General features: G+C 41.8%; 2 protein-coding genes across 3 annotated transcripts in view; one reads left to right on the top strand and one right to left on the bottom strand.

Moving 5' to 3' along the window:
- Positions 1-1,236: 1,236 nt before the first annotated feature.
- On the top strand, positions 1,237-12,410 carry cldn10d (claudin 10d). 2 transcript variants are annotated; one of them, XM_053684199.1, is made up of 5 exons: positions 1,237-1,643; positions 4,885-4,998; positions 5,076-5,157; positions 11,547-11,654; positions 11,809-12,410. In XM_053684199.1, exons 1-5 carry the CDS (start codon positions 1,415-1,417, stop codon positions 12,047-12,049), a joined length of 774 nt encoding a protein of 257 aa, XP_053540174.1. In that variant the 5' UTR covers positions 1,237-1,414; the 3' UTR covers positions 12,050-12,410. The 2 variants fall into 2 exon arrangements, with proteins under 2 accessions (XP_053540174.1, XP_017337861.1); XM_017482372.3 differs by having other exon boundaries at positions 4,837-4,998.
- The window catches only part of dzip1 (DAZ interacting zinc finger protein 1), a 51,548-nt gene continuing 37,794 nt past the window's right edge, over positions 12,404-26,157 (bottom strand). Inside the window, exons 19-21 of the mRNA XM_053684061.1 lie at positions 18,941-19,074; positions 16,811-16,979; positions 12,404-13,818 (exon numbers count right to left, since the gene is read on the bottom strand). Of these exons, the coding sequence (XP_053540036.1) occupies positions 13,748-13,818; positions 16,811-16,979; positions 18,941-19,074 (374 nt within the window). The 3' untranslated portion in view covers positions 12,404-13,747. The remainder of the gene's footprint in view (positions 13,819-16,810; positions 16,980-18,940; positions 19,075-26,157) is intronic.

Genomic DNA, 26,157 nt, shown 5'->3' with positions numbered 1-26,157 from the left:
AAAATACTAACAAGTTACACCGAACATCCTGTTAAAAAATTTACATCCCCCTGGCTCTTAATGTATCGTGTTACCTTCTTGAGCATCAGTGAATGTTTGCACCTTATGTAATAGCTGTGTACGAGTCCCCCAGTTGTCCTCAGTGTGAACAGATGGATCTCAACATCATATAGCCACTGTCTGGAAAAAAAAAAAAAAAAGAAAGATGCTTAGGGTGCCTGCTCACCTACGTGAACATGCCATAGGCCTTCTGCAGGGAGGCATTAGGACTGCAGATGTGGCCAGTGCAATAAACTGTAATGTCTGTAATGTAAGATGCCTAAGACAGTGCTACAGGGAGACAGGAAGGACAGCTGATCATCCTCGCAGTGGAAAATTACATGTAACATTGTGTCCCCGCAGACGTGATCGGGAACTGACAAATGCCTCGGTGGAAGAGTGGAGTAACATCTCACAGCAAGAACAGACAAATCTGGTACAGTCCATGAGGATGAGATGCACTGTAGTACTTAAAGCAGCTGGAGGTCACACCAGATAGTGACTGTTTATATATTTACATCTAGATGTGTTAAACAACTTAGAACCTAGAAGAGAAGAATGCAACAGTTTGAAGATGTCAGTGGTTTGCCGGCTTGATGCAGTTATTGCAATCAGGGTATGCGGCTTAATATTAACTGATATTTACCACCAAAGGTGCCATGATCTAAACTGTTTAACACATCTGGACTTCTTCCACATACATGAACTCATAGATGCCATAATTGATTAGTGACAGGGGAGAGAATACCACCAGAATTCCCACCCAAACTTACAATCTTCTGATGAACTCTTCTGTTGTGACACTCAAGCCTATCTGCTATTGTATTTTTTAACAGTGCAAAGGTACGCCATTACTAGGATTCATCACTATCTCTTATCTTAAACAAAAACTCAAGTCACAGCTTAACATATACTATCTAAAGCTGGGGCTGATATCCAAAATCAAACTATGTGCATAACTTTTCTTCTTAGAGGACACTGACGGGTTGGTTCCATGGGAAAGAAATAGGTAATCTTGGCCCCTTCTCTGACCCCTATGATATCCTATACGATAGGGGTAATGTCCTTTTGTCATACTAAACAAGTGGTAATTAGAGAAACTGCCCTCATCAGAAAGTCTAGCTCAGTTTTGGGTAGATACACCCAGATATGAGTATCTGCTTACTATGCAATACTACAGACAAAGTCCAGTTTCAGCTTAAGCATACATAACAACCTAAAGGAGGTTGTCTTTCAGAGCCAGATGCCTCAGTGTTCTTTTCTCTTCCATTATCATGCTTTTTTGGCAATTCATTTACAGCTTTGTTTGAAAAACTTAAGCAGGATATTTGCGTCTCTTGGAGTCTTTCTTAGATTGTAGTATGAAGCCAGCAAAATGAGTCGCACAGCTGTGATGTACATAGAAATTGGGTGTTTAGTGTGTTGCATTTGTGGATGGATACTGATCTGTTCTACTCTGCCTACTGAGTACTGGAATTTCTCTGAGGTAGGTGATGCTGTACTCACCACGGTCAACTACTACTCCAACCTGTGGATGGATTGTGCATCTGACACGACTGGTGTTTCTGACTGCAAGTACTATCCTTCCCTGATGGCCCTTCCAGGTAAAGACCTGCATAATACTTGAATTCTCACAATACATTATATTAGCATCTTATTCAAATGAAGTCTTAAAATAATATACATTCTGGTCCATAAATACTTGGACATCGACAAAGGTATTGTTATTTTAGCTATGTATCACAGTATATTGGTGTTTAAATAATTAATAAAAAATAAAGAAAGAATATGGCCCCAACATACATAAGTCTTTCAGCTTTAATTTAAGAGAATTCTAAAATTCTAACAGGGTGAACAGTGCAGGAATTACAGCACTTATTGTATGTGGTCTCCAACTTTTTAAGTGACCAAAAGTAATTGGACAACTAAGAATCATAAATGAAATTGTCATTTTCAATACTTGGTTGCCAATCCTGATGTCTGGAACCTGTAGGCATCACCAGATGCTGGGTGTTTTTCTTAGTGATGCTGTCAGGCATTTACGGAATAACTTGGGATATTTTTGAACTAGGCTTTGAGTCACTGTCCATCTACAGTCATGTTACTATGGCAACCAGTAGAAGTCATGCCTACTCTCCATCACAGATGTTTGCTCTACTCTGAGCAAGGTGAATGCACGGAAGGCAGCCGGCCCGGAAGGAATACCGGGGCGAGTGCTCAGAGCCTGTGCGGTGCAGCTGGCTGGGGTCTTTATGGACATTTTCAATCTGTCCCTGTCTCAGACAACGGTCCTCACCAGTTTGAAGACTGACACCATTGTGCCAGTACCAAAGCACTCCACTGCCTCAGACCTCAATGACTTCCGTCCGGTTGCACTCACCTCTATCATTGCAAAGTGCTTTGAGAAACTGGTCCAATCACACTTAAAATCCTGTCTCCCTGCCACATTGGATCCACATCAGTTTGTCTATCGACACAATAAGTCAACAGAGAACACCATCTCTACGGCACTCCACTCTGCATTGACCCATCTAGACAGTCGAAACTCATTCGTCAGAATGCTGTTCATTGACTTCAGTTCAGCATTTAAAACTGTAATACCCTCCAAGTTGATCTCCAAGCTCAGCCAGCTTGGTATCAGCACTTCACTCTGCAACTGGACTCTGGACTTTCTAACTAACAGGCCCCAGTCCGTTAAGTTAGACAACCTCTCCTCCTCCGTCATCACCCTGAATACCGGCGTGCCACAAGGCTGCGTGCTGAGCCCACTTCTGTACTCCCTGTTCACCCATGACTGTGCTACTGTTTATGGCTCCAACTCCATAATCAAGTTCGCAGATGACGCCACGGTGATAGGCCTGATCAAGGACGATAATGAGACGGCCTATAGGGATGAGGTTCAGCACTTGGCCAGATCGACTGCCACAAATAACCTGGAACTTAACATCAAGAAGATGAAAGAGATCATCGTGGACTTCAGGCAGACTGGAAGCGAAGCACTCACTCCCATCTACATCAACGGAGCTGTAGTGGAACATGTGCCTGGTTTCAAGTTATCACCTGGTCCCTTAACACCTCCACCATAGTCAAAAAGGCACGGCAGTGCCTTTACTTCCTAAGGTGCCTCAAGAAAGCACACCTGTGTCCTAGGATCCTGGTGGACTTCTATCGTTGTACCATTGAAAGCATACTCACTAACCGCATCTCAGTCTGGTACGGCAACTGCTCCGCTTCCGAGCGCAAAGCACTCCAGCGCAAGCGTTGCCTGGGACGGGCAAAAAACATCATTAAGGATGCCTCCTAATGGCATCCTAACAATGCACTTTTCACCCTCCTCCCTTCCGGCAGGCACTACAGGAGTCTACATTCCCGCACAAGTAGGCTCAGGAAGAGCTCCTTCCCCGAGGCTGTGACCCTGCTAAACTCAAACCCTCCACTCTAAAATTCCACATCTTGCACTATACTGCAGTGTTCAGTACTTTATTGGACAGTTATTTATTGGATAGTTACTTGCACTATTTATATTTGCACTTTCTGTACATTCACACTATTCAACAATGTTCTGTATATATAACATGTTACTTGCACTATTCATATTTGCACTATCTGAACAACCTCGCTGTTTAACTATGTTCTGTATATACGTTGATGTTCGTAGTGTACATACCTCTCATCTGCAATCCCTATTGTTTATATTTAATATATTCACTGATACTGTATTTTCATAACTCCACTGTACATATTACTTGTATTGCACTTACGCTGCAATACTTACTCCTGCACTTTCTGTATATATATATATATATATATATATATATATATATATATATATATATATATATATATATATATATATATATATATATATATATTCTTGCACTTCTGGTTAGATGCTAACTACATTTCATTAGCTCTGTACTTGTATTCTGCTTAATGACAATAAAGTTGAATCTGATCTAATCTAATCTCATCTAATCTACCTGCAACTTCATAGTACAACGACCGGCGACTTGCTGCGATAAAATCGCTGTATGTATGAACATAGCATAATGCACCATCCAATGCATTTTGAGGCATTTTGAGGCCTGCAGCTGAGCAGATAATACAATGCATAAAATATGCACTTCATCCTGCTGCTTGTGTTAGCAGTGACATCATCAAAAAAAATACAAGGGAACCACTGGCAGCCATACATGCCCACGCCATAAGATGAGGTGGAATGCTTCAGATCAAACACAGTTCCTTCCCCTCTCCATACTCTTCTCTTCCCACCATTCTGGTACATGTTGATCAGAAATGTATACAGAACTGTATATATATATATATATATATATATATATATATATATATATATATATATATATATATATATATAACATTTTTTATTTTATTTTTTATATTAACTCCCCTGGTGAAGAATTCTCTTGATTGTTGACACAGATATGCCTAGCTCCTGGAGGGTGTTCTTGATCTGGCCAACTGTTTTCTTTCACCATGGAAAAAATTGTTCTGTCATCCACCACAGTTTTTCTGTGCTCTTCTGGGCCTTTTGCTGTTCCACCTTTTTTGTGGCCGCGCTTGTCCAATTACTTTTGCTCCCTTAAAACTTGCCCAAATTACAGCTGAAAGTCTGCACTTTGAGCTCATATTCGTTACGTAATTTAAACTTAAATATACTGTGGTAAACAGTTAAAATAACGTTCACTGTACAAATATTCATGGGGCTGAAAATATATGTAATGTTATAATAGTTGTATTTTGTGGATTTCTTGCTTAAGCCCTGCACCCTTTCTTCAGTTTTCTTGCATGTCTGCCGTGCCCTGGCCATTGGCTCTGTAATTCTAGGATTTTGGGGGGCTGTGCTCACCTTTATTGGAATGAAGTGCACGAAGATTGGGGGTTCTGAACTTGTTAATGCAAGAATAACATTAGCAGCTGCCTTTACCTATATGGCATCAGGTAGGACATCGTATTTCATTTTAGATATTGTGCTATTCTGTTTATGAATACACTGATGCAAAACCTTTTTATCATAGGAGTCAGTGGTATGGCAGTGTACTCCATATGGGCAAATAGAATCCGGGATGAATTTCTGGATGCAAACTTTAAGCCACAGAAGTAAGTGATTGCAAAAACTTGGAAATAGTTTCAAGCTATTGTAATTAGTGGTTGAATTGATAGGCCAGGGCAATTAATTAGTCAGATCGCAAACATTTCATGGTAATAAGCATCAGCTGATCAGCCTGGCCGCAGTTGATTAATAAAAGTGCTTGAGCACCCCCTTTGTCCTCCCCTGCAATCGCATACTGCCTTCAAACGCAATGAAGAATCTCAGAGAAAGCACTGGCATTGGAGTTCCCAAAGAACAAATGGTAAGGCTAAATTCTTAGCTCTCAAAAAATTCATTGATTTAATTCATTTTACAACCCCTGGCAAAAATGATGGACTCACCAGACAGAGGATGTTCACTTTGCTTTTTTACTTTGTAGCAAATAAACAATTCACAGATATGACACAAAACTATTTTTGCTTAATAGCTGAACATTCTGGCTTCATAAAACATACCTCAAATGAGTTTAATTAATGGCAAAAAAAAATAATTCCAGACCAAGTAGAGGAAAAAAATATGGAATTACACAATGGAAAAAAATATGGAAGCACCTTGTAATAACCCAAAAAGAGTTGTCAACAGAAAGGATTATAAAACTCCTTCAAGAAGGAAATCCAACACAGAGTGTGGTAAAAGATGTCGATTGTTCCCAGTCAGCTGTGTCTAAACTTTGGCGCAAATATAAACAAAATGGGAAGGTTATAAAAGGAAAACATACCAAGGAAGACGGCAAACATCAGGATAGGAATCGTCGGGGTTACGCATGTAACCCTGTTCCCTGAGAAAGGAACGAGACGTTGTATTTAGCATAACAGTATAGGAGCGCCTTGTGTGCATGACCGGTATCTGAAGCTTGTGTAAGATCATGCCTCTACTTATAGGCCTGCCATGATCAGGTGACGTGGCAAGTAAGCATGTCGCATGATATATATAACCACGCCGCCAGCCTCTATTATCTGAATAAGACGCAATTCACAGGCCTGCCCTGGTATGACAGTGCTATGCATTGTCTCGTTCCCTTCTCAGGGAACAGGGTTACCCCGACGTTCCCTTTCAAAGGGAACTTCGACGTTGCATTTAGCATAACAGTATGGGAACGGGAATACCCACTCCGTCATACAGAGGGTACGGCCTGTTCAAAAATACCCAAACCCGAGGGTCACTGAAGACACTCGGTGGAATGAATATCCAGGCTATAATAACGAATGAATGTGTGTGGTGTAGACCACCCTGCCACCGCACACACATCCTGCAAGGATACCCTTTTGGAGGAAAGCCTTCGAGGAATGAGCTCTTATGCCCAGAGGCATGGCGAGACCACGCGCCTCGTAAGCCATAGAGATTGCTTCCACTATCCAATTCGAGATGCGCTTCTTTGACACAGCATCACCTTTACTGTTGCCACCAAAGCAGACCAGCAGCTGCTCCGACTTACGCCACTGGCCGGAGCGGTGGACGTAAGTACAGAGAGCCCTTACTGGACAGAGCAGGTGCATCCTCTCTCGTTCCGGTGTGAGGAACGGAGGAGTGCAGAAAGCCTGCAAGACCACAGGGTGGGCAGCCAATGTAGGCACTTTAGGAATATAATCCGGCCTAGGATACAGGAAGACCTTGGCTAATCCAGGGGCAAAGTCAAGGCAGGAGGGAGCAACAGAGAGAGCTTGTAGAGCTCCCACTTGCTTGAGAGATACCAGGGCCAGTAGGAGAGCTACCTTTAGAGTCAGAAGCTTCTCAGAGGCTGACTCTAAGGGCTCAAATGGGGCCCCTGACAGACCTTCCAAGACCACAGAAAGGTCCCAGGAAGGTATGCACGGACCTCAGCCGTCTGATACCACGCATGAACCTCGAAGTTAGAGGATGTTGCCCCACAGAGGCTCCATCAACTGGGGCATGGCTGGCCAAAACAGTGGCCACGTAAACCTTGACTGTAGAAGGAGCCAACCCTGCTGAGAAACGTTATTGTAAGAACTCCAGGACTGTAGCTATTGCGCAGTTCACTGGGTCTAGTTGACGTTCCTCACACCACAAGACAAAAAGCTGCCACTTGAGCGCATACAATTTGCTTGTGGATAGTGCTCTAGCGTTTAGTTTAACATGGTCTCTACAATCTCAGTTGTCTCCTCGGAGGCGAACACATCCACTTCCGCTTGTCCGAACCTCCGCCATATGGACTCCATCACTTTCGGATGGAGCCTCCAACCCCTGGGCCTCAGCCCCTGCCATGACAGGATGTCTGCCCCTACATTCCGGCTGCCCGGAATGTACATTGCACTCACTGACAAGAACTTTCCCTCTGCCCAGAAAAGGATTAGTTGCGCCTGCCTGAACAGGGAGCATGAATGTAACCCTCCCTGGTGGTTGATATGAGACCACCGCTGTGTTGTCTGACACAACTAGTACATGGTGACCTCTCAACTGAGGAAGAAAGAATTTCAGTGCCAGGAATATGGCCCGCATCTCTAGGTGATTTATATGCCACTCCAGATGAGGGCCGCTCCAAAGACCGTGAGCTGGACAGCCATTTAAGACTGCACCCAAGCCCGTGAGGGACGCATCTGTCATTACCGTCTTGCGGTAAGGAAACACCCCTAGAGTGTGACCCGAGGCTAGAAACTGCGGGCACCCCCAAATACTCAGAGCACCTAGGCATCTCCGCGTGACACTGATTACACTCAAAGTTTTCATCCTCGGATGAAACCCCCAACTTTTCAGCCATCACTGAAACGGTCTCATGTGCATTAGGTCCAACGGTATGACGTTGGCTGCTGCTGCCATAAGGCCCAACAGTCTCTCATAGAGACTGGAGGGGATGGCCAGACCAAGCTTTATCTTGCTCAAAGTTTATAGGATCGATCCTACGCGTGTTGGGGATAGAAACGCCCTCATCATAGTAGAATCCCATATAACAACTAGAAAAGTTGTCCTCTGCACTGGAGAAAGCATACTTTTCTTGAGGTTCAACCTGAGCCCCAAGCTCCTCATGTGGGCGAGAACAACATCTCGATGTTGAATCACCTGTTCCCTGGATCGTGCTAGAATTAACCAGTCATCCAGGTAGTTCAGTACATGGATGCCCTGGAATTGCAAGGGAGCCAGAGCAGCATCCATGCACTTTGTGAAGGCGTGAGGGATAAAGCTAGCCCGAAGGGAAAAACACGAAATTGGTATGTGTTGTCTCCAAACGCAAACCTCAGGAACTTCCTCTGACTGGGTGATATTCCTATGTGGAAATATGCATCTTTCAGATCTATCGTCACAAACCAGTCCTCGGACTGAATCTGTGTCACAATACGTTTGAGTGTCAGCATCTTGAACTTGTATGTCCGAAGAGTATGTTTCAGATCACGCAGATCTAAAATTGGCCGCATACTCCCATCTTTTTTGCAGGCCAGGAAATAACGGCTGTAAAAACCTCCCTCCCTTAGGGAATGGGGTACAAGTTCTATGGCCCCTTTGTCCAAAATGGAACTTACTTCCTGCGCTAACATTGGGCTCTGCTCTGTGCTAACAACTGTGGTGAGCACACCTCTGAACCGGGGGTGGTCGAGCTCTGAACTGGACCGGTAACCCTTTTCTATGGTAGACAGAACCCATGGAAACACATTTGGCAGTAGGTTCCATGCTGCCAAATGGTTTTTCAGTGATGTTAGCTTTTCCACATTTTGTTGGAGGGAAAGCATCAGATTTCTGTCGCCCTGTGACAGCTCGCTGACCAGAGAAGGCTGAAAACGTGGGATGGCCTTGGCCAGGGCAGGCCCTAAAGTAGCACTGGGGGCTAGTTGCCCTAACAACCTCATGTCCCCTGATACATCCCTCTGTGGCCCATCAGGACCGTTCCACCCTTGCCTGCTTTGCTTTTATGATCATTCTTAGATCAGGCCTCTTAGCAGGCTGTGGCTGTGGCCGCCTGGTCCCCCTGGCTTTCTGCGGGGGGAGGCGGGCCACCACACTCGCCTTCTACGCCTCCCTCGCATTAGTGTTGGCTCGGGCTACACTCATGGAGGCCCGGGTGAACTTGACAAGACAGGGAAGGAACTGGCTGAATGCTGCCGTTTACTGTTTTGCCTCGCGAAACCTGTCGGCGATGGCATTAACCGCGCCACCAAACAGGCTGGAAGGTTTAACAGGGGCATTCAGCAAGGAGACCTTATCTTTGTCCCCCGTCCCTGAGAGGCTGAGCCATAGGTGCCTCTCCGCCACAACCAGGCTACCCATTGAACAGCTGATATGACGGGCCGTTTGTTTGGTCGCCTGGAGAGATAAATCTGTGGCGCGGTGCATTTGGTGCAATGGCACCCTCTACCGACTCCTCGGAGTCAGTGAAAGTGTTTTGGCTTTCCATCGGGGAAGGAGGATTCGCGATGCAAGCTCCAAAGTCAGGCGGAGAGCCGGACCCGGAAGACAAAGCAAGAGATAGAGCAGTGCTCGTCTCCTGCTCCACTTCTGAATCCATATGAGAACCCCACGATCTTAGATCCGCGAGGCTCTGAAACCCAACTCCCTTTGGAAGAGAAGAGAGCAAGCCGAGAGCGGAGCTGCCTAATTGTGAAATGTTCACAGTCCTGACAGTCAGACCCCTCAAGGGCTGCTGTCACATGCTCTACACCCAAACACTTCACACAGAAAGCATATCCATCTCCTCCCGTGATGAACCGGAAGCAAGGCGTAACACACTTCCTGAAATCTTTCTCGCTTTTTATTTCCCTCTCTTTTCTTTTCTTTTTTCTAAAAAAGGGATACAAAAGTTTAGAGATTTTGAGAAAATATCAAGTACAAATGAAGCGTTTTGTGTCACACAAACAACAGACATGCAGTCTCGCTGAAGATAATAAGGCTGGCGGCGTGGTTCACAAGTGCCATATTTATATCATGCGACGCGCATAATTGCCACGTCACCTGATCATGGCAGGCCTATAAGTAGAGGCATGATTTTACACAAGCTTCAGATGCTGGTCACGCACGCAAGGCGTTCCCATACTGTTATGCTAAATGCAACATCGAAGTTCCCTTTGAAAGGGAACTCAAAGCAATAGGGCTTGAAAAATAGAAAATGCACAACAAAAATGAAAAACAAATGGTCAGAACAAAGAGTCAATGTTTGCGACAGAACTGTAAGAAATCAGCTGAATGAAATGGGATTTACATACAGAAAACCAGCACTAAAACCTAAATGAAAGAAAACAAGGTTATAGAGAAGCAATCATGGAGTGTGGAGGATTGGATGAAAGTGATATCAGTGATGAATCACGAATCTGCATTGGCTAAGGAGATGATGCTGGAACTTTTGTCTGGTGCCGTTCTAATGAAACATAATAAAGAAAACCATCAAATTTCCCTCCTCATGTATGATATGAGGTTACCTCTCAGGTAAAGGACCAGACGAGACCTCTACAGACCATGCACAGGTGTACACTGAAATTTTGGACACTTTTCTCATTCCATCAGTAGAAAATAGTTTTGGTGATGAAGTCATTTTTCAGGATGATGATGCATCTTGCTACAGAGCAAAAAGTGTTAAAGCTTTTCTTCAGGAAAGGCAGATTAACTCAATGACACGATCAGCAAACAGTCCAGATCTCAATCTGATTCAGATTTATGGGGGAAATTAAAAAAATCGGTCCACGATGAGGCCCCATACTGCAGAGCTGAGATGTCAACTGCTATTCAAGGAAGTTCAGAGAACTTGATGGAGATGGATATTGTTCATCACTAGTGAAGTCCATGCTTCAAAGAATTCAGGCCGTTATTAAAGCATGATGAGGAGCAACAAAGTGCTAATTGTAAAAAAAAATTTTTTAAAAATGATTCCATAACTTTTTTCCTCAACATTGAGTGATTCCATAATTTTCCCTCTACTTGAAAAAAATATGCCATTAATTAAATCAATTTAATTGAACTTGTTTGAGGTATGTTTCATGAAGAATGTTCAGCTATTAAACAATAATTGTTTTGTGACATATGTGTGATTTGTTTATTAGTTACGAAGTAAAAAAACCAGATGAACATCCTCCAAGTGTGGTGATTCCATAATTTTTGCCAGGGGTTATAAACTACCATTTATAATATAAGCAGTGTATACTCTAGCCTCTATATAATTTGTTTTAACCTTGTCTTTTAGTGAGATATTTCGTGAGTTTAATCTAAGATAGCTTACAACACCAAAGCAACAAAAGCATAAAGCTTTGCAGACGGCAGACCACATACTTGCATAGCACAGGCATGCTCATTGTAGATTAGGGCTGAGTGATAGCAGCTGCCATGAAAATAAAATATCTAATCCACATGAAAGCTCAATTAAACTGAAATTGAAATTAATAAGTGTCACTGGTTTTGCACAACCTGTGCATGCTCTTCATATGAACTCGTCTGAGACTTAATATTTTTCTTTTTTTTTCAGATTTGAACTTGGTGCAGCATTATATATAGGATGGGGAGGCTCCAGTTTGGTTATATGTGGAGGTGCAGTTTTGTGTTATTTCTCTGGGAGAGAGGGGTTCAGCTCAGGGTAAGGTTAATAGACAGTAAACTAAAGAACAGTAGTACACAGAAATAATATAACATTAATAAAACAGATATTCTTGGTGCATCTGACAATTCACCATGACAATTCCTTCATGACAAAAAGATTCCCTAATGGCACTTTTCAATACTCTCCTCAGATCAAATGACACACTGCTTCAGGCAGATGATTACACAAGAGCTCGATCAAGAGGGACATATGTGACAGCTCGAACCAGAGGGACCTATATGTTGTCCGCTTACTCCAAGCCCACTACAGCAATCATGCCCCCCTTATTCCATTCAGGCAGAGAGAGCAAGGGAACCAGGAGGACACAAAGGACATACAGAACCCGCAAGGCAACAGCCTCCATGCAGTTCAACATGGATTCATACGTGTGAAGCCCATGTTTCGGAAACAATATATTGAGTGTCTCTGATTTAGGTGCTTAAAGGTGTGATGCAGTCACAGAAAACTCATCAAGAACAGATATCCAGGAAAAGATAAAGGGGCAGTGGTGGCTTGGCGGTTCAGGCTTTGGATTACTGATCGGAAGGTCGGGGGTTCAAGCCCCAGCACTGCCAAACTGCCACTGTTGGGCCCTTGAGCAAGGCCCATAACCCTCTCTCCTCCAGGGGCGCTGTATCATAGTTGACCCTGTGGTCTGACCCCAGCTTCCTAACATGCTGGGGTATGTGAAGAAAATAACTTCACTATGCTGTATTGTATATGTGACCAATAAAGACTCATTATCATAACTTGGGATGAAATTTAATGGTGTTTTTATAGTAAACTCCAAAAAATTGTATAAAAGCATGCATCATTCTCTGAAAATATAATAAGCCCATTCAGTACAAACAAAAAACAAAACCCTCCATGTAGTGCATGCCATTCGATAGACAGACAGATAGACTTTTTAACATTTACAAAAAGAGTAAGTGTACTTTAATTGCACCACATACAGCATATGTAAGATGCAAGATGTTTAAACCGCTCTCCTTAAAGGGAGAACCCTCTCTTTTTCCCAGGCCTAACATCATTTTTAGTTGCCCTTACAAGACTTTACAAATTTCTGTTAATCACTTCTTGCTGCAGGTGACTAATAACTACAGCTCTTGTAATTAAAGAAGTGTTATGTTTTTTTTTTTTATCAGTACATGTATGTTGCCAAAGGGAAACAATGTACAATAAAAAGTTCACATAATCCATTCACAGAAATTTTTTTGATTTTTTTAAATATAATTGTTCCTGTGATGTTGAAATTATGGTAATAGCAGGATCTTTTCTTAAAAAAGATGTACATGACCATGTTCTGTGGCCAGTGGACTGGGATTCCATGGGACCCAGCAAAAGATTTGCACAATCGTATGTTTTTTCTTCTCACATGGCCAGGGAGATATGAAGCTTGCGGGACAAAGGGAGGGCACATTAACAAGAAAGCATATTAGTCACAGAGGCATGTTCACACAGTGCTGCACAATGCGTTTAAATGTTTACTCATTCATCTTTAGTAACTGCTTCATCCTGCTCAGGGTCACTGGGGTCTAAATTACTTGTTTGTTTACAGGTGCCAACAAAAAATACAACTGTGGGACAAATTTTTGCGAGAGCAGTGGGCGATAAGTCAGAATTCATTTTGGGAGTCAATGGGGTAAAAACAGTTCCATGTACACATCAACAGATACATAATATTATACCTGCATGGTCTTAGAAATAGAAAGTAAAGCACAATTTAACTGTTTACACACTTTTTCTATGGAAAAAAAAATCCCTTAATATACACTGTGAATTCACATGTTTCAATTTTATGTATAAAAAAAAAAAAAAGTTTAACAGTATATATATCAAGGACATTGTTGAGTACAAAGAAAAGATATTGCTTTTGTGGTCCCTGAATTGTTTTGAACTTCACCACACATATTAAGCATCTTGAGTATTATTACAGTTACTTGAATATTTATGTGTATGACTTGCAGCATATTAGCACAACATCTCCAAACATGCTCAATCAGCAGCATTCATAATAAAGAAATCTGTTTAGTCCATTTTATTCCATGTGTTAACTTTTGGAATTATCATTGTTTATTACTAAATGGTATTTATGTGCCATCTAAATCGTCCCAGTCACTAATTGTCTTCAGAGTGCTGCCAGTGCCAGTAGATTTAAGACCTGAAAAACATACAAAAGCACACAAAAACTCAAATGCATATAAATACAATCAAAATAGTCTCATGTGAGGGATTATAAATACTCGCTATAGTATTTATAACTAGCCCCCAAACACAACAACAAAAATTTACATTTGGGGTACAGGTATACAGGGGTCTACATTAATGATCCTGTACATACAGTAGGTAGTCAAAGAGAATACCTATTAACAAACCAGTCACATGTTTGTCAGTCACAAAATTACCACCAGGTGGCGAAAAGAGATAGCTTGCAAAAGACTGTGGTTGTGTCCCAAATGATGCACTATGCACTAATACACTTCGCACTAATACACTATACACTATGTACTCAACGGTGTAGTGTATGAGTTATATAAGGTTATTTTTTCATTCAACATTGAAATCAGATAGCCCCTCCCCCTACCGCTACGTAATTAAAGCTGCGACAGCCGAGTACATGAAGTGTTCAACACTCCACACTTCGTTTTTTCCGGTCTATTAAGTGCATCATCTGGGTATTTGAAGTGTACTTTTTCTATTTTGAATTTTCAGTGTGAACACACTATTCGTACTATTTATACTACAAAACGGCAAAGAATAGTGACTCGGGACGCAAATTGGGATGCACCTTGGAATTGTGACGCTTTCACGTTATGATGACTGTAAATGGAGGTAAAATATAACGGAATAAATTAATAGTAATAAAATGACTTATTTTGCCAAATAAAAAAATCAGCAGTGACTGGTTTCATGTTATTGTTATTTTCAATGCTTATTAGAACAACACAGTCGACTCAGAAGGAAAGTATGGCTTATATAAGTGTTACACAAGTTGACTTTTTTGGTTCAGTGTTGAGAAAACGGCTGTTAAAGATACTGATTGTAGAATTTCACCTTTGCTGATTAGAAATAACACTTTTTTGTAACAGTAACTAATTTATCATTATTTACCCGAAAACTCTACTACACAATTGACTACATATAAACTGGATGTGACTTCTTTGTGTGAATTATATTATAGACAGAGATGTGATGAGAGGAGGGCAGATAGTGGAGATATTCCTATTGTTCTTCATTGCACGTATTTTACACCTCAATGCATTAACGCTTCTTTTATCTTTTTTCATGTACTTTCCTTATTTAATCGAGCTATGGGTAGCTGGTTACGTCTGTTTTATATGGTTGGTAAATAATAATATGGCACGCTCTCCTTTACCTTAGCTAATGAGTTTATCTGAGTTCTCCCTCTCTGACACTGAACTTTTTCTCGTCTCTGACAATTTGGATCACAGGAATGCGTCGTTCTCTCCTAGTTTCTCTTATCTTGCAAAAACATGCTACCGATGTACCCAGAGCCCCACCGTTTTTACCTTGTACGATGATCACATTGTTGCTGAGGCACCTGACTGTCTGATAAATAAACTCGTCTTTTTAAATAAACTGAGAGACTTTGCTATCTGCCCTTGTGTATGTGTCTTATGTCAACTCTCCCGAGCGCTCGAAATAACGCTTTTTATTCTCATCCTCATCAATTTCATATTCGATATTATCTACAACCTCAAAAGACTTTCAAACAATGGTTTTGCACGGAATTTTCCCTCCATGTCTTTTTACTGTATTAATTTCTCTGTTGTAAGCTAGCGTAACACATCGTGTGACACATTCTGACGAATCACATTGCCAGAAATGAACTTTTAACTTCTTCAGTCAATGAAATTCTGTCTCCTTGTTTAGGTCGTCCTGTAGTTTCTCACTTTTGGTGAGCTCTAAAAAGGAAATGACCGTATTTAGACTAGCTATCATGATGCTCAATGATATCAAGAGCAGAGGTTCTCAACCTTTTGTAACTAACTCTAGTGTTGAGTCATGTCTTTGTGTAAGAACAAAGACACAGCATTTTCTCATTTGCACTGAATGAGCTGTTGTGTTGCTAATTCCTGTTGTTATTGGCTTCCTCTCACTCAGGTTTACTAGTGGGGTAGGGTAATTAGTTCATGCCTAACACAGTGAATAATACTTGATCAATGGTTTGATCAATGGCACACCGGTACACCTATACATTCATGCAATTATCTAATCAGCCAATCATGTGGTAGCAGTGCAATGCATAAAATCAGGTAGATATGGGCCAGCAGCTTCCGGTAATGTTAAAAATGTGCTCTCTGTGAGCACAGACGAGCTGGTTTGAGTATTTCTAGAACTGCTGATCTCCTGATATTTTCACGCACAACAGTCTCTAGACTTTAGAGAAATTAGAAATTAGAATTTAGTGAAAATTATGTCCATGTGCTACTGGGGACACCTGTGCACCCATTTCGGAGGATGACATGGAGCATGACTGAGATAAGTGTATGTGTGTTGCCAGTGCTGCTAACTTCATCACACCTTCCTTGTGTCAACAGTCCAGGCTGGTGAAGGTGGTGTAATGCTGTGGGGAATGTTTTCTTGAATGTTCACTTTGGGACCGTTATTATCAATCAGTTATCGACTGAATGCCACAGTCTATTTGAGTATCCTGCTGACCATGTGCATCCCTTCATGGCCACAATCTACCTAACTTCTAATACCTAACTTCTAGCATGACCATGCACCATGTCACAAAGCAAAAGGCATCTCAAACATGCTGTGTCTTTCCCAATTACCGGATCTGAACCCAATCGAACACCTCTTGGATGTAGTAGAATGGGAGATGCACAGCATAAAAGTGCACCTGAAAAATCTACAGGAATTGGGTGATGCAATCATGTCAGCATGGACCAGAATCTCAAACCAATGTTTCCAACATCATCTGGAATCCACGCCATGAAGAACTGAGGCTGTTTTAAGAGCACAGGGAGGCTCTACAGTGATTTACAATTCCTCACCGTTATAGCGTAATTATTTACAATTCCACTCTGTGAGAGTGCAATGATTTATCATTTTTTCTTAAAAACGTATCGACGTAGTCATTTTTTGTTTTTGCAATTATTTAATAAGTTATAAGCTGTACATACCTGACTCTTGTCCTTTGCCAGTGAGAGTTCCCCACACACTAGTACTGGTGTCAAGACTCTTGTCTATGCTCTTTCTCACAGGGGCAGGACTGGATGTGTGTGCAGCAGAAACATCCTCTAGAGAAGAAATTTCCCAGTCATCATTGTTATCATCCTCGAAATCAGTGCGCTGTAACACATGAAGTAACAAAGTTTTGTCCAATAGAATCACATTAAAACATCCTGCATAATAATAATAATAATAATATTTTATTATAGGTGCCTTTCATGGGACTCAAGGACACATTAATAGCAATAAAACATAAAATGACAGGAGGCCATCACTTTGGCCTAAAAACACAGAGGCCCTCAAAGCAGGCTTAAAAACACCACAAACAATAAAAAAAAATACATAGACACAGTCACTGGAAAGCCTGTCTGAAAAGGTGTGTTTTGAGGCCAGATTTAAAAACAGAAAGAGTTTCAAAGTTTCGGATATCCTGCGGAAGCAGGCTCCATAATTGAGGGGCTGTGTAGCAAAAGCTTGAGAAGCCATAGAGGGCAAACGCATGCGAGGGAGAAGTAAATTAAAAGAAGATGATGATCTAAGAGTACGGCTGGGAATATATATGGAACGAAGATCAGACAAATAGGAAGGAGCCAGGTTGTGCCTTATAGATAAGAAGTAAAATCTTAAATTCAATGTGGTGTTTAACAGGAAGCCAGTGCAAATGTTGAAGGACAGGGGAAATGTGCTCAACTGACAGAGTTCTATACATGAGTCGTGCAGCCAAGTTCTAAACTAACTGAAGTTTATGTAAAAGTTTGAGAGGAAGACCATAGAGTAGAGAATTACTGTAATCAATGCCTGATGTGACTAGGGCATGGACCATTATGGTAGTGCACCTTGTTGAGAGCTGGACGAAGATGGTTAATGTTATGTATATGGCAGTATGCTGTTCGAGTGATATTATTAATGTGAGCTTTAGATGACAAAGTATTGTCAAAGATAACACCCAAGCTCTTAACCTGTGTAGAGAGGGAGACTGGAGAGTTGTCAATAGATATAGAGAAACCATTTGACTTTGCAAGATTATTTTTTGAACCAACAAGTAGAATTTCAGTTTTGTTGTTTAAGGAAGTTTAAGGAAGTTGTTTGAAAACCAAGTTTTAATTTCAAACATACAATTAGAAAGAGAGGGCAGAGGAAGAACACAAGTGGGCTTAGTAGACAGGCAGAGCTGGGGGTCATCAGCGTAACTCTAGAAATGGATGCCAAATTTTCTGAAAATACTATAAAGCGGAAGGAGATAAATAATAAATAGCAGGGGGCTCAAGACTGATCTCTGCGGGACACCAGTAGTGACTTGGGATGGTTTTCATCTGAACTGCCTTAATTGTACAGATTGAGCGCAACCCGAGAGATAGGATTTAAACCAAGCCAAGGCAGTACCAATCATTCCTATAGATTGTAATTTATCTAATAGGATATTGTGAGAAATAGTGTAGAATGCCACAGTTAAATCCAGAAGAATTAATATACCATAGATAGAAGCCCTGAATCAGCTGTTACCAGTAAGTCATTAGAGATTTTAACAAGGGCAGTCTCAGTACTATTATATAAATGAAAACCAAATTGAAATTGTTCGTATAGGTTCATATGAACCTGAGTAGCAAAAACTTTGTCCAGAATTTTAGATAGAAACAAAAAATTTTAAATTGGGCAGAAATTATCAAAGCTATTTGGGTCAGCACCCGGCTTCTTGAGTACAGGAGTTACTATAGCAGTTTTAAGTGTATGTGGAGCTATAGCATTAATTATTGAAGAATGAATAATATCAGTGATTAAAGAAGAAAGAACTGATATTGTCTAAGTGGGTTGGGGTATTTCACTCTTTAAAAAAAAAAAAAAAACCCAAATAAGCCTCAGTAACTAGAACTCCAGACTAAAATGATGGTAATTTTCTTGAACAGACTAACTCTGATTTTGATTATTGCAGTTCCAGCCGAAACCTATTTTGACAAACATACTGGAATTTATTGATATACCTTTGCATTAAAGTACATCAAAATAATCAATATTTTTTGTAGATCTAATTATAGAGTTTGGTGCTGATGATATACCACTTAAAATAAACTAACAGGTCTTACTTTAATCTCCCACACTGCATCATTTGTTTTAGTGAGTCCAGTAGGTATATCTGGGATGGCAACTCCAGCTGTCTTTTTATGGCCTTGGTCTCCAGGCTGCTGCTTGAGATTATTGCTTAGTGCCTTCATATAACCTATGGAGAAAAACACTGGATTAGACACACATACATTTCAGCATCTGTGTCCCTCAACTCTGTCTTAATGAGGAATGTGTTGAATTTTGTATTACAAAGTTCCAGAAATTAATTGTTTCACATTCGCTTTAACACAGATGAGAATACTATACAATGCTGAAGCCACTTCCAGATATGATTGTAAATGGAATAAGGTATCTGCAATGCAAACATAGTACAGTGAGGGAAAAAAAGTATTTGATCCCCTGCTGATTTTGTACGTTTGCCCACTGACAAAGAAATGATCAGTCTATAATTTTAATGGTAGATTTATTTGAACAGTGAGAGACAGAATAACAACAAGAAAATCCAGAAAAACGCATGTCAAAAATGTTATGAATTGATTTGCATTTTAATGAGGGAAATAAGTATTTGACCCCGTCTCAATCAGAAAGATTTCTGGCTCCCAGGTGTCTTTTATACAGGTAACGAGCTGAGATTAGGAGCACACTCTTAAAGGGAGTTCTCCTAATCTCAGCTTGTTACCTGTATAAAAGACACCTGTCCACAGAAGCAATCGATCAATCAGATTCCAAACTCTCCACCATGGCCAAGACCAAAGAGCTCTCCAAGGATGTCAGGGACAAGATTGTAGACCTACACAAGTCTGGAATGGGCTACAAGACCATTGCCAAGCAGCTTGGAGAGAAGGTGACAACAGTTGGTGCGATTATTTGCAAATGGAAGAAACACAAAAGAACTGTTGATCTCCCTCGGCCTGGGGCTCCATGCAAGATCTCACCTCATGGAGTTGCAATAATCATGAGAACAGTGAGGAATCAGCCCAGAACTACACGGGAGGATCTTGTCAATGATCTCAAGGCAGCTGGGACCATAGTCACCAAGGAAACAATTGGTAACACATTACGCCGTGAAGGACTGAAATCCTGCAGCGCCCGCAAGATCCAATGCTCAAGAAAGCACATATACATGCCCGTCTGAAGTTTGCCAATGAACATCTGAATAATTCAGAGGACATCTGGGTGAAAGTGTTGTGGTCAGATGAGACCAAAATGGAGCTCTTTGGCATCAACTCAACTCGCCGTGCTTGGAGGAGGAGGAATGCTGCCTATGATCCCAAGAACACCATCCCCACCGTCAAACACGGAGGTGGAAACATTATGCTTTGGGGGTGTTTTTCTGCTAAGGGGACAGGACAACTTCACCGCATCAAAGGGACGATGGACGGGGCCATGCACCGTCAAATCTTGGGTGAGAACCTCCTTCCCTCAGCAAGGGCATTCAAAATGGGTCGTGGATGGGTATTCCAGCATGACAATGACCCAAAACACACGGCCAAGGCAACAAAGGAGTGGCTCAAGAAGAAGCACATTAAGGTCCTGGAGTGGCCTAGCCAGTCTCCAGACCTAAATCCCATAGAAAATCTGTGGAGGGAGCTGAAGGTTCGAGTTGCCAAACGTCAGCCTTGAAACCTTAATGACTTGGAGAAGATCTGCAAAGAGGAGTGGGACAAAATCCCTCCTGAGATGTGTGCAAACCTGGTGGCCAACTACAAGAAACGTCTGACCTCTGTGATTGCCAACAAGGGTTTTGCCACCAAGTACTAAGTCATGTTTTGCAGAGGGGTCAAATACTTATTTCCACTCATTAAAATGCAAATCAATTTATAACATTTTTGACATGCGTTTTTCTGGATTTTCTTGTTGTTATTCTGTCTCTCACTGTTCAAATAAATCTACCATTAAAATTATAGACTGATCATTTCTTTGTCAGTAGGCAAACATACAAAATCAGCAGGGGATCAAATACTTTTTTCCCTCACTGTAATGATTTAGAACTCAACACTGTTTCCGTGTAATTATATAGAACTCTGCACTGTTACAAGATAATAATTTAATACTCTGCACTGTTACGGCACGAACTACAACTCCACACTCTTAGAGGGTTATTATTAAGAAAGTTGCACAGTTACAGCATAATGATTTAGAATTCTGCATTGTTTAAAACTGACTGATTTAGAATTAAATTAGATCCTTCTGACACACTTACAGTTGCAATCAAAATTATTCAACCCCAACTGCAAATCAGGTTTATTTAAAAAATTTACAGACGTTCAGCTGTTTGCAATGAACAAATCAAACGAAAGTAATTGAAATAGTTCAACACAATGAATGCTTCAAGTGGTTTCCACAAATTCAACTAAAAATGCAACTTATGACTACTCCAGTCTCAAAATTATTCAACCCCCTGAGTAGAATCCCTCACAGAAGCACAAATATGTAAAACAGGTGTTGTCTCAAGCACACCTGATGCAACTAATCAATGACTTCATTAGTTGCACTAGGTGTGCTTGAGCTGGAAGACATGAAATACCTGAATTGGCTAGGAGTTTGTTCAGAGCACACTATCTGGACGGGGCAGAAAAAGGAAGCTATCAACGGCTGCAACCAGATTTCTGAGAAGGCAGGTTGCGAAAAACCCTCAAATAACTGTAAAAGACCTGCAGCAAGATTTTGTGGCAACAGGCACTGAGGTTTCAGTGAGCACAGTAAGGTGCGTAACTAAACACAGAAGGTTTCCATGCCAGAACTCCAAGACGAACACCACTACTGACCCAAAAGCACAAGAAAAGTCGCTCAAAATCATATAAATAAGCCACAGAAGTTTTGGGATTCTGTTCTGTGGAGCAATGAAATAAAACTGGAACTTTTTGGCATGATGGATCAGCAGTATGTCTGGAGGAAGAACAATGAAGAAAAGTACACTGTCCACAGTCAAGCATGACGGTGGCTTGGTGATGCTCTGGGGCTGCTTTGCATCCTCTGGCACTGGAAACCTGCAGCATGTGGAAGGTGAGATGGATTCACTGAAGTATCAGGAAATCCTAGGAGAAAACAGCATGTTGTCTGTGAGGAAGCTGAATCTTGGGCGTCATTGGAACTTCCGACAGGACAGTGATCCCAGCATACCTCAAATTACACCAAGGCTTGGTTACAGAAGAAGTCCTGCAAGATTCTACAGGGCCATCATAGTCACCTGACTTGAACCCCATAGAAAGTCTCTGGTGGGATTTGAAGAAGGGGGTTGCAGCACGCAAACCCAAGAATATTACTGGACTGGAGGCCATTGCTCATGAGGAATGGGTTAAGATTCCTCAGGAATGGTGTCAGAAGCTGGCTATGCATCAGGCTATGCATCTCGTTTGCAGCAGGTCATAACAGCAAAAGGGTGCTCTACTAAGTACTAAAGATGCTTGCCATGAAGGGGTTGAATAATTTTGAGACTAGAGAAGTCATTATAAGTTGCATTTTCAGTTGAATTTGGGGAAACCACTTGAAGAATTTGTTGTGTTGAACTATCTGTGAAATAGAAGCAGTATTTTGATATGAAAGTGATTTTATTTACACCTATATATATATATATATATATATATATATATATATATATATATATATATATATATATATATATATATATATATATATATATATATATATATATATACACACACACACATACATACACATATATATATATATACACACACACACACACACACACACACACACACACACACATATATATATATATATATATATATATATATATATATATATATATATATATATATATATATATATACATATATATATATATATATACATATACATACATATACATACACACACCCAGTATCTCACAGGAGTAGACCCCTCACATTTTTGTAAATATCTTTATATGTGACAACACTGAAGAAATGACACTTTGCTACAGTGTAAAGTAGTGAGTGTACAGCTTGTGTAACAGTGTAAATTTGCTGTCCCCTCAAAATAACTCAACACACAGCCATTAATGTCTAAACCGCTGGCAACAAAAGTGAGTACACCCCTGAGTTAACCCTCTTGGGCATGGAGTTCACCAGAGCTTCACAGGTTGCCACTGGAGTCCTCTTCCACTCCTCCATGATGACATCACGGAGCTGGTGGATGTTAGAGAACTTATGCTCCTCCACCTTCTGTTTGAGGATGCCCCACAGATGCTCAATAGGGTTTAGGTCTGGAGACATGCTTGGCCAGTCCATCACCTTCACCCTCAGCTTCTTTAGTAGGGCAGTGATCGTCTTGGAGGTGTGTTTGGGGTCATTATCATGCTGGAATACTGCATACTGATCATGCTCTGCTTCAGTATGTCACAGTACATGCTGGCATTCACGGTTCCCTCAATGAACTGTAGCTCCCCAGTGCCAGCGGCACTCATGCAGCCCCAGACCATGACACTCCCACCACCACGCTGTCTGTAGGCAAGACACACTTGTCTTTGTACTCCTCACCTGGTTGCCGCCACACGCTTGACACCATCTGAACCAAATAAGTTTATCTCGGTCTCATCAGACCACAGGACATGGTTCCAGTAAGCAATGTCCTTAGTCTGCTTGTCTTCAGCAAACTGTTTGTGGGCTTTCTTGTGCATCATCTTTAGAAGAGGCTTCCTTCTGGGACGACAGCCATGCAGACCAATTTGATGCAGTGTGCGGTGTATGGTCTGAGCACTGTCAGGCCGACCCCCCACCCCTTCAACCTCTGCAGCAATGCTAGCAGCACTCGTACGCCTATTTCCCAAAGACAACCTCTGGATATGACACTGAGCACGTGCACTCAACTTCTTTGGTCGACCATGGCGAGGCCTGTTCTGAGTGGAACCTGTCCTGTTAAACCACTGTGTGGTCTTGGCCACCGTGCTACAGCTCAATGTCAGGGTCTCGGCAATCTTCTTATAGCCTAGGCCATCTTTATGTAGAGCAACAATTCTTTTTTTCAGATCCTCAGAGTTCTTTGCCATGAGGTGCCATGATGAACTTCCAGTGACCAGTATGAGGGAGTGTGAGAGCGATGACACCAAATTTAACACACCTGCTCCCCATTCATACCTGAGACCTTGTAACACTAACAAGTCACATGACACCGGGGAGGGAAAATGGCTAATTGGGCCCAATTTGGACATTTTCACTTAGGGGTGTACTCACTTTTGTTGCCAGTGGTTTCAGGCCTGATAGGTGGAGTTCTGCAGAGATGGTTGTTCTTCTGGAAGGTTCTCATCTCTCCACAGAGACACGCTGGAGCTCTGTCAGAGTGACCATCGGGTTTTTGGTCACCTGCCCGACTAATGCCATTCTCCCCGATCGCTCAGTTTGGCTGGGCGGCCAGCTCTAGGAAGAGTCCTGCTGGTTCCAGACTTCTTCCATTTACGGTGATGGAGGCCACTGTGCTCGCTGGGACCTTCAATGCTGGAGAAATGTTTCTGTACCCTTCCCCAGATCTGTGCCTTGATACAATCCTATCTCGGCGGTCTCCAAACAATTCCTTGGACTTCATGGCTTGGTTTGTGCTCTGACATTAACTGTGGGACCTTATATAGACAGGTGTGTGCCTTTCCAAATCATGTCCGATCAACTGAATTTACCACAGGTGGACTCCAATCAAGTTGTAGAAACATCTCAAGGATGATCAGTGGAAACAGGATGCACCTGAGCTCAATTTTGAGTGTCATGGCAAAGGCTGTGAATACTTATGCACGTGTTTTTTTTGTTTTTTTTTAAAATAAATTTGCAAAGATTTCAAACAAACTTCTTTCACGTTGTCATTATGGGGTATTGTTTGTAGAATTGAGGAAAATAAAGAATTTAATGCATTTTGGAATAAGGCTGTAACATAATAAAATGTGGAAAAAGAGAAGCGCTGTGAATACTTTCCGTATGCACTGTATATATATATATATATATATATATATATATATATATATATATATATATATATATATATATATATATATATACACACACACACACACACACACACACACACACACACATACACAGTGCATATGGAAAGTATTCATATATATATTATATATATGATTATATATATTTATATATTTATATATATATATATATATAAAATGTATGTATGTTGTGGCAACAGGCCGGTAGCCGGCGCACAGGAAACAAAGATCGCTCCTCCCACGACTGCCGTGGTGGCGCTGAAGAGACAGCGTCGCTCCAGCGCCACCAATGTATTGGATGGCCAGAGAGCACGTGGCGGTGGGGCAGGGCCGCCGACACACGCACGGCTCATGAATGATGCACCACGCGGAAAAAATTCCACCATCCATCGGGCGAGGGGAGGATATAAAAGGGCGATATTCCACTCACAAGGGGAGAAGAAGATCTCTGAGCACGTGCGCAAGTAGCTGGCGTGTGTTACGCATTATTTTGCAACACGTGCATGTCCGCTAACCACAGCTGTGTGTTTTTCTGTTTTTTCAGATGAAGTCGACGTGAGTGAAGGCTCCGCCCCCTGGTTGTAACCGAAGATGGCTGAGGCCCTCACCGCACGATCGCACTTCAACACACACACACGCGCGCATAGGCACTTGACCCTCCTTCGGTGTTCCACGATACAGTTTCAGCGGCCTGGACTCCACCTGGGGTGTCTCGTAAGCGGGGTGGTCCGTGTGACCTCTTTTCCTTCGGCAGCATGCTGGCGGTTGGGCCGATGTGGCAGCCCCCTTCTGGGCAGGCTATGCCCATCCCGGCCCTCACCGTCTGTCTCAAATAAAGATCCCTCCACGAATAACCCTAAAACGGCCTCCTGTGTGTCATCCCACCGCGGGCTAAATTTCCTACAGTGTGAATAAAAACACTCTGATTTCAAAATACTGCTTCTATTTCACCAGCTGATCACCTGTCCACATATTTTGATTCTGGCACAAGATTTACACTGGATGCATTTCCTGATGCAACCCTCCCCATTGGCTTGGGGGAGGGTTGTAAATATAAGTTGCTCTGGATAAGGACATCTGCCAAATGCAATAAATGCAAATGGTTTTTGAGACTGTATCATCTGCTAGCTTCCTGATAAGTCACACAACCGCTTCCGTACACATGATGTCATGACCCAGTCTGTATCATGGTAAATGGTCTATGGTCTGCAGTTATATAGCACTTTTTTAACCTTAGCGGTTCCAAAGTTTCACCCATTGGTGCTAGCTTGCCTTTGGGAGCAACTTGGGGTTCAGTGTCTTGCC

Source organism: Ictalurus punctatus, chromosome 12 (genome assembly GCF_001660625.3).
Source record: "Ictalurus punctatus breed USDA103 chromosome 12, Coco_2.0, whole genome shotgun sequence".
NCBI classification, from domain to species: domain Eukaryota; kingdom Metazoa; phylum Chordata; class Actinopteri; order Siluriformes; family Ictaluridae; genus Ictalurus; species Ictalurus punctatus.
The sequence above is the reverse complement of the archived record's forward strand: the minus strand, read 5'-3'. Positions and strand labels throughout refer to the sequence as shown.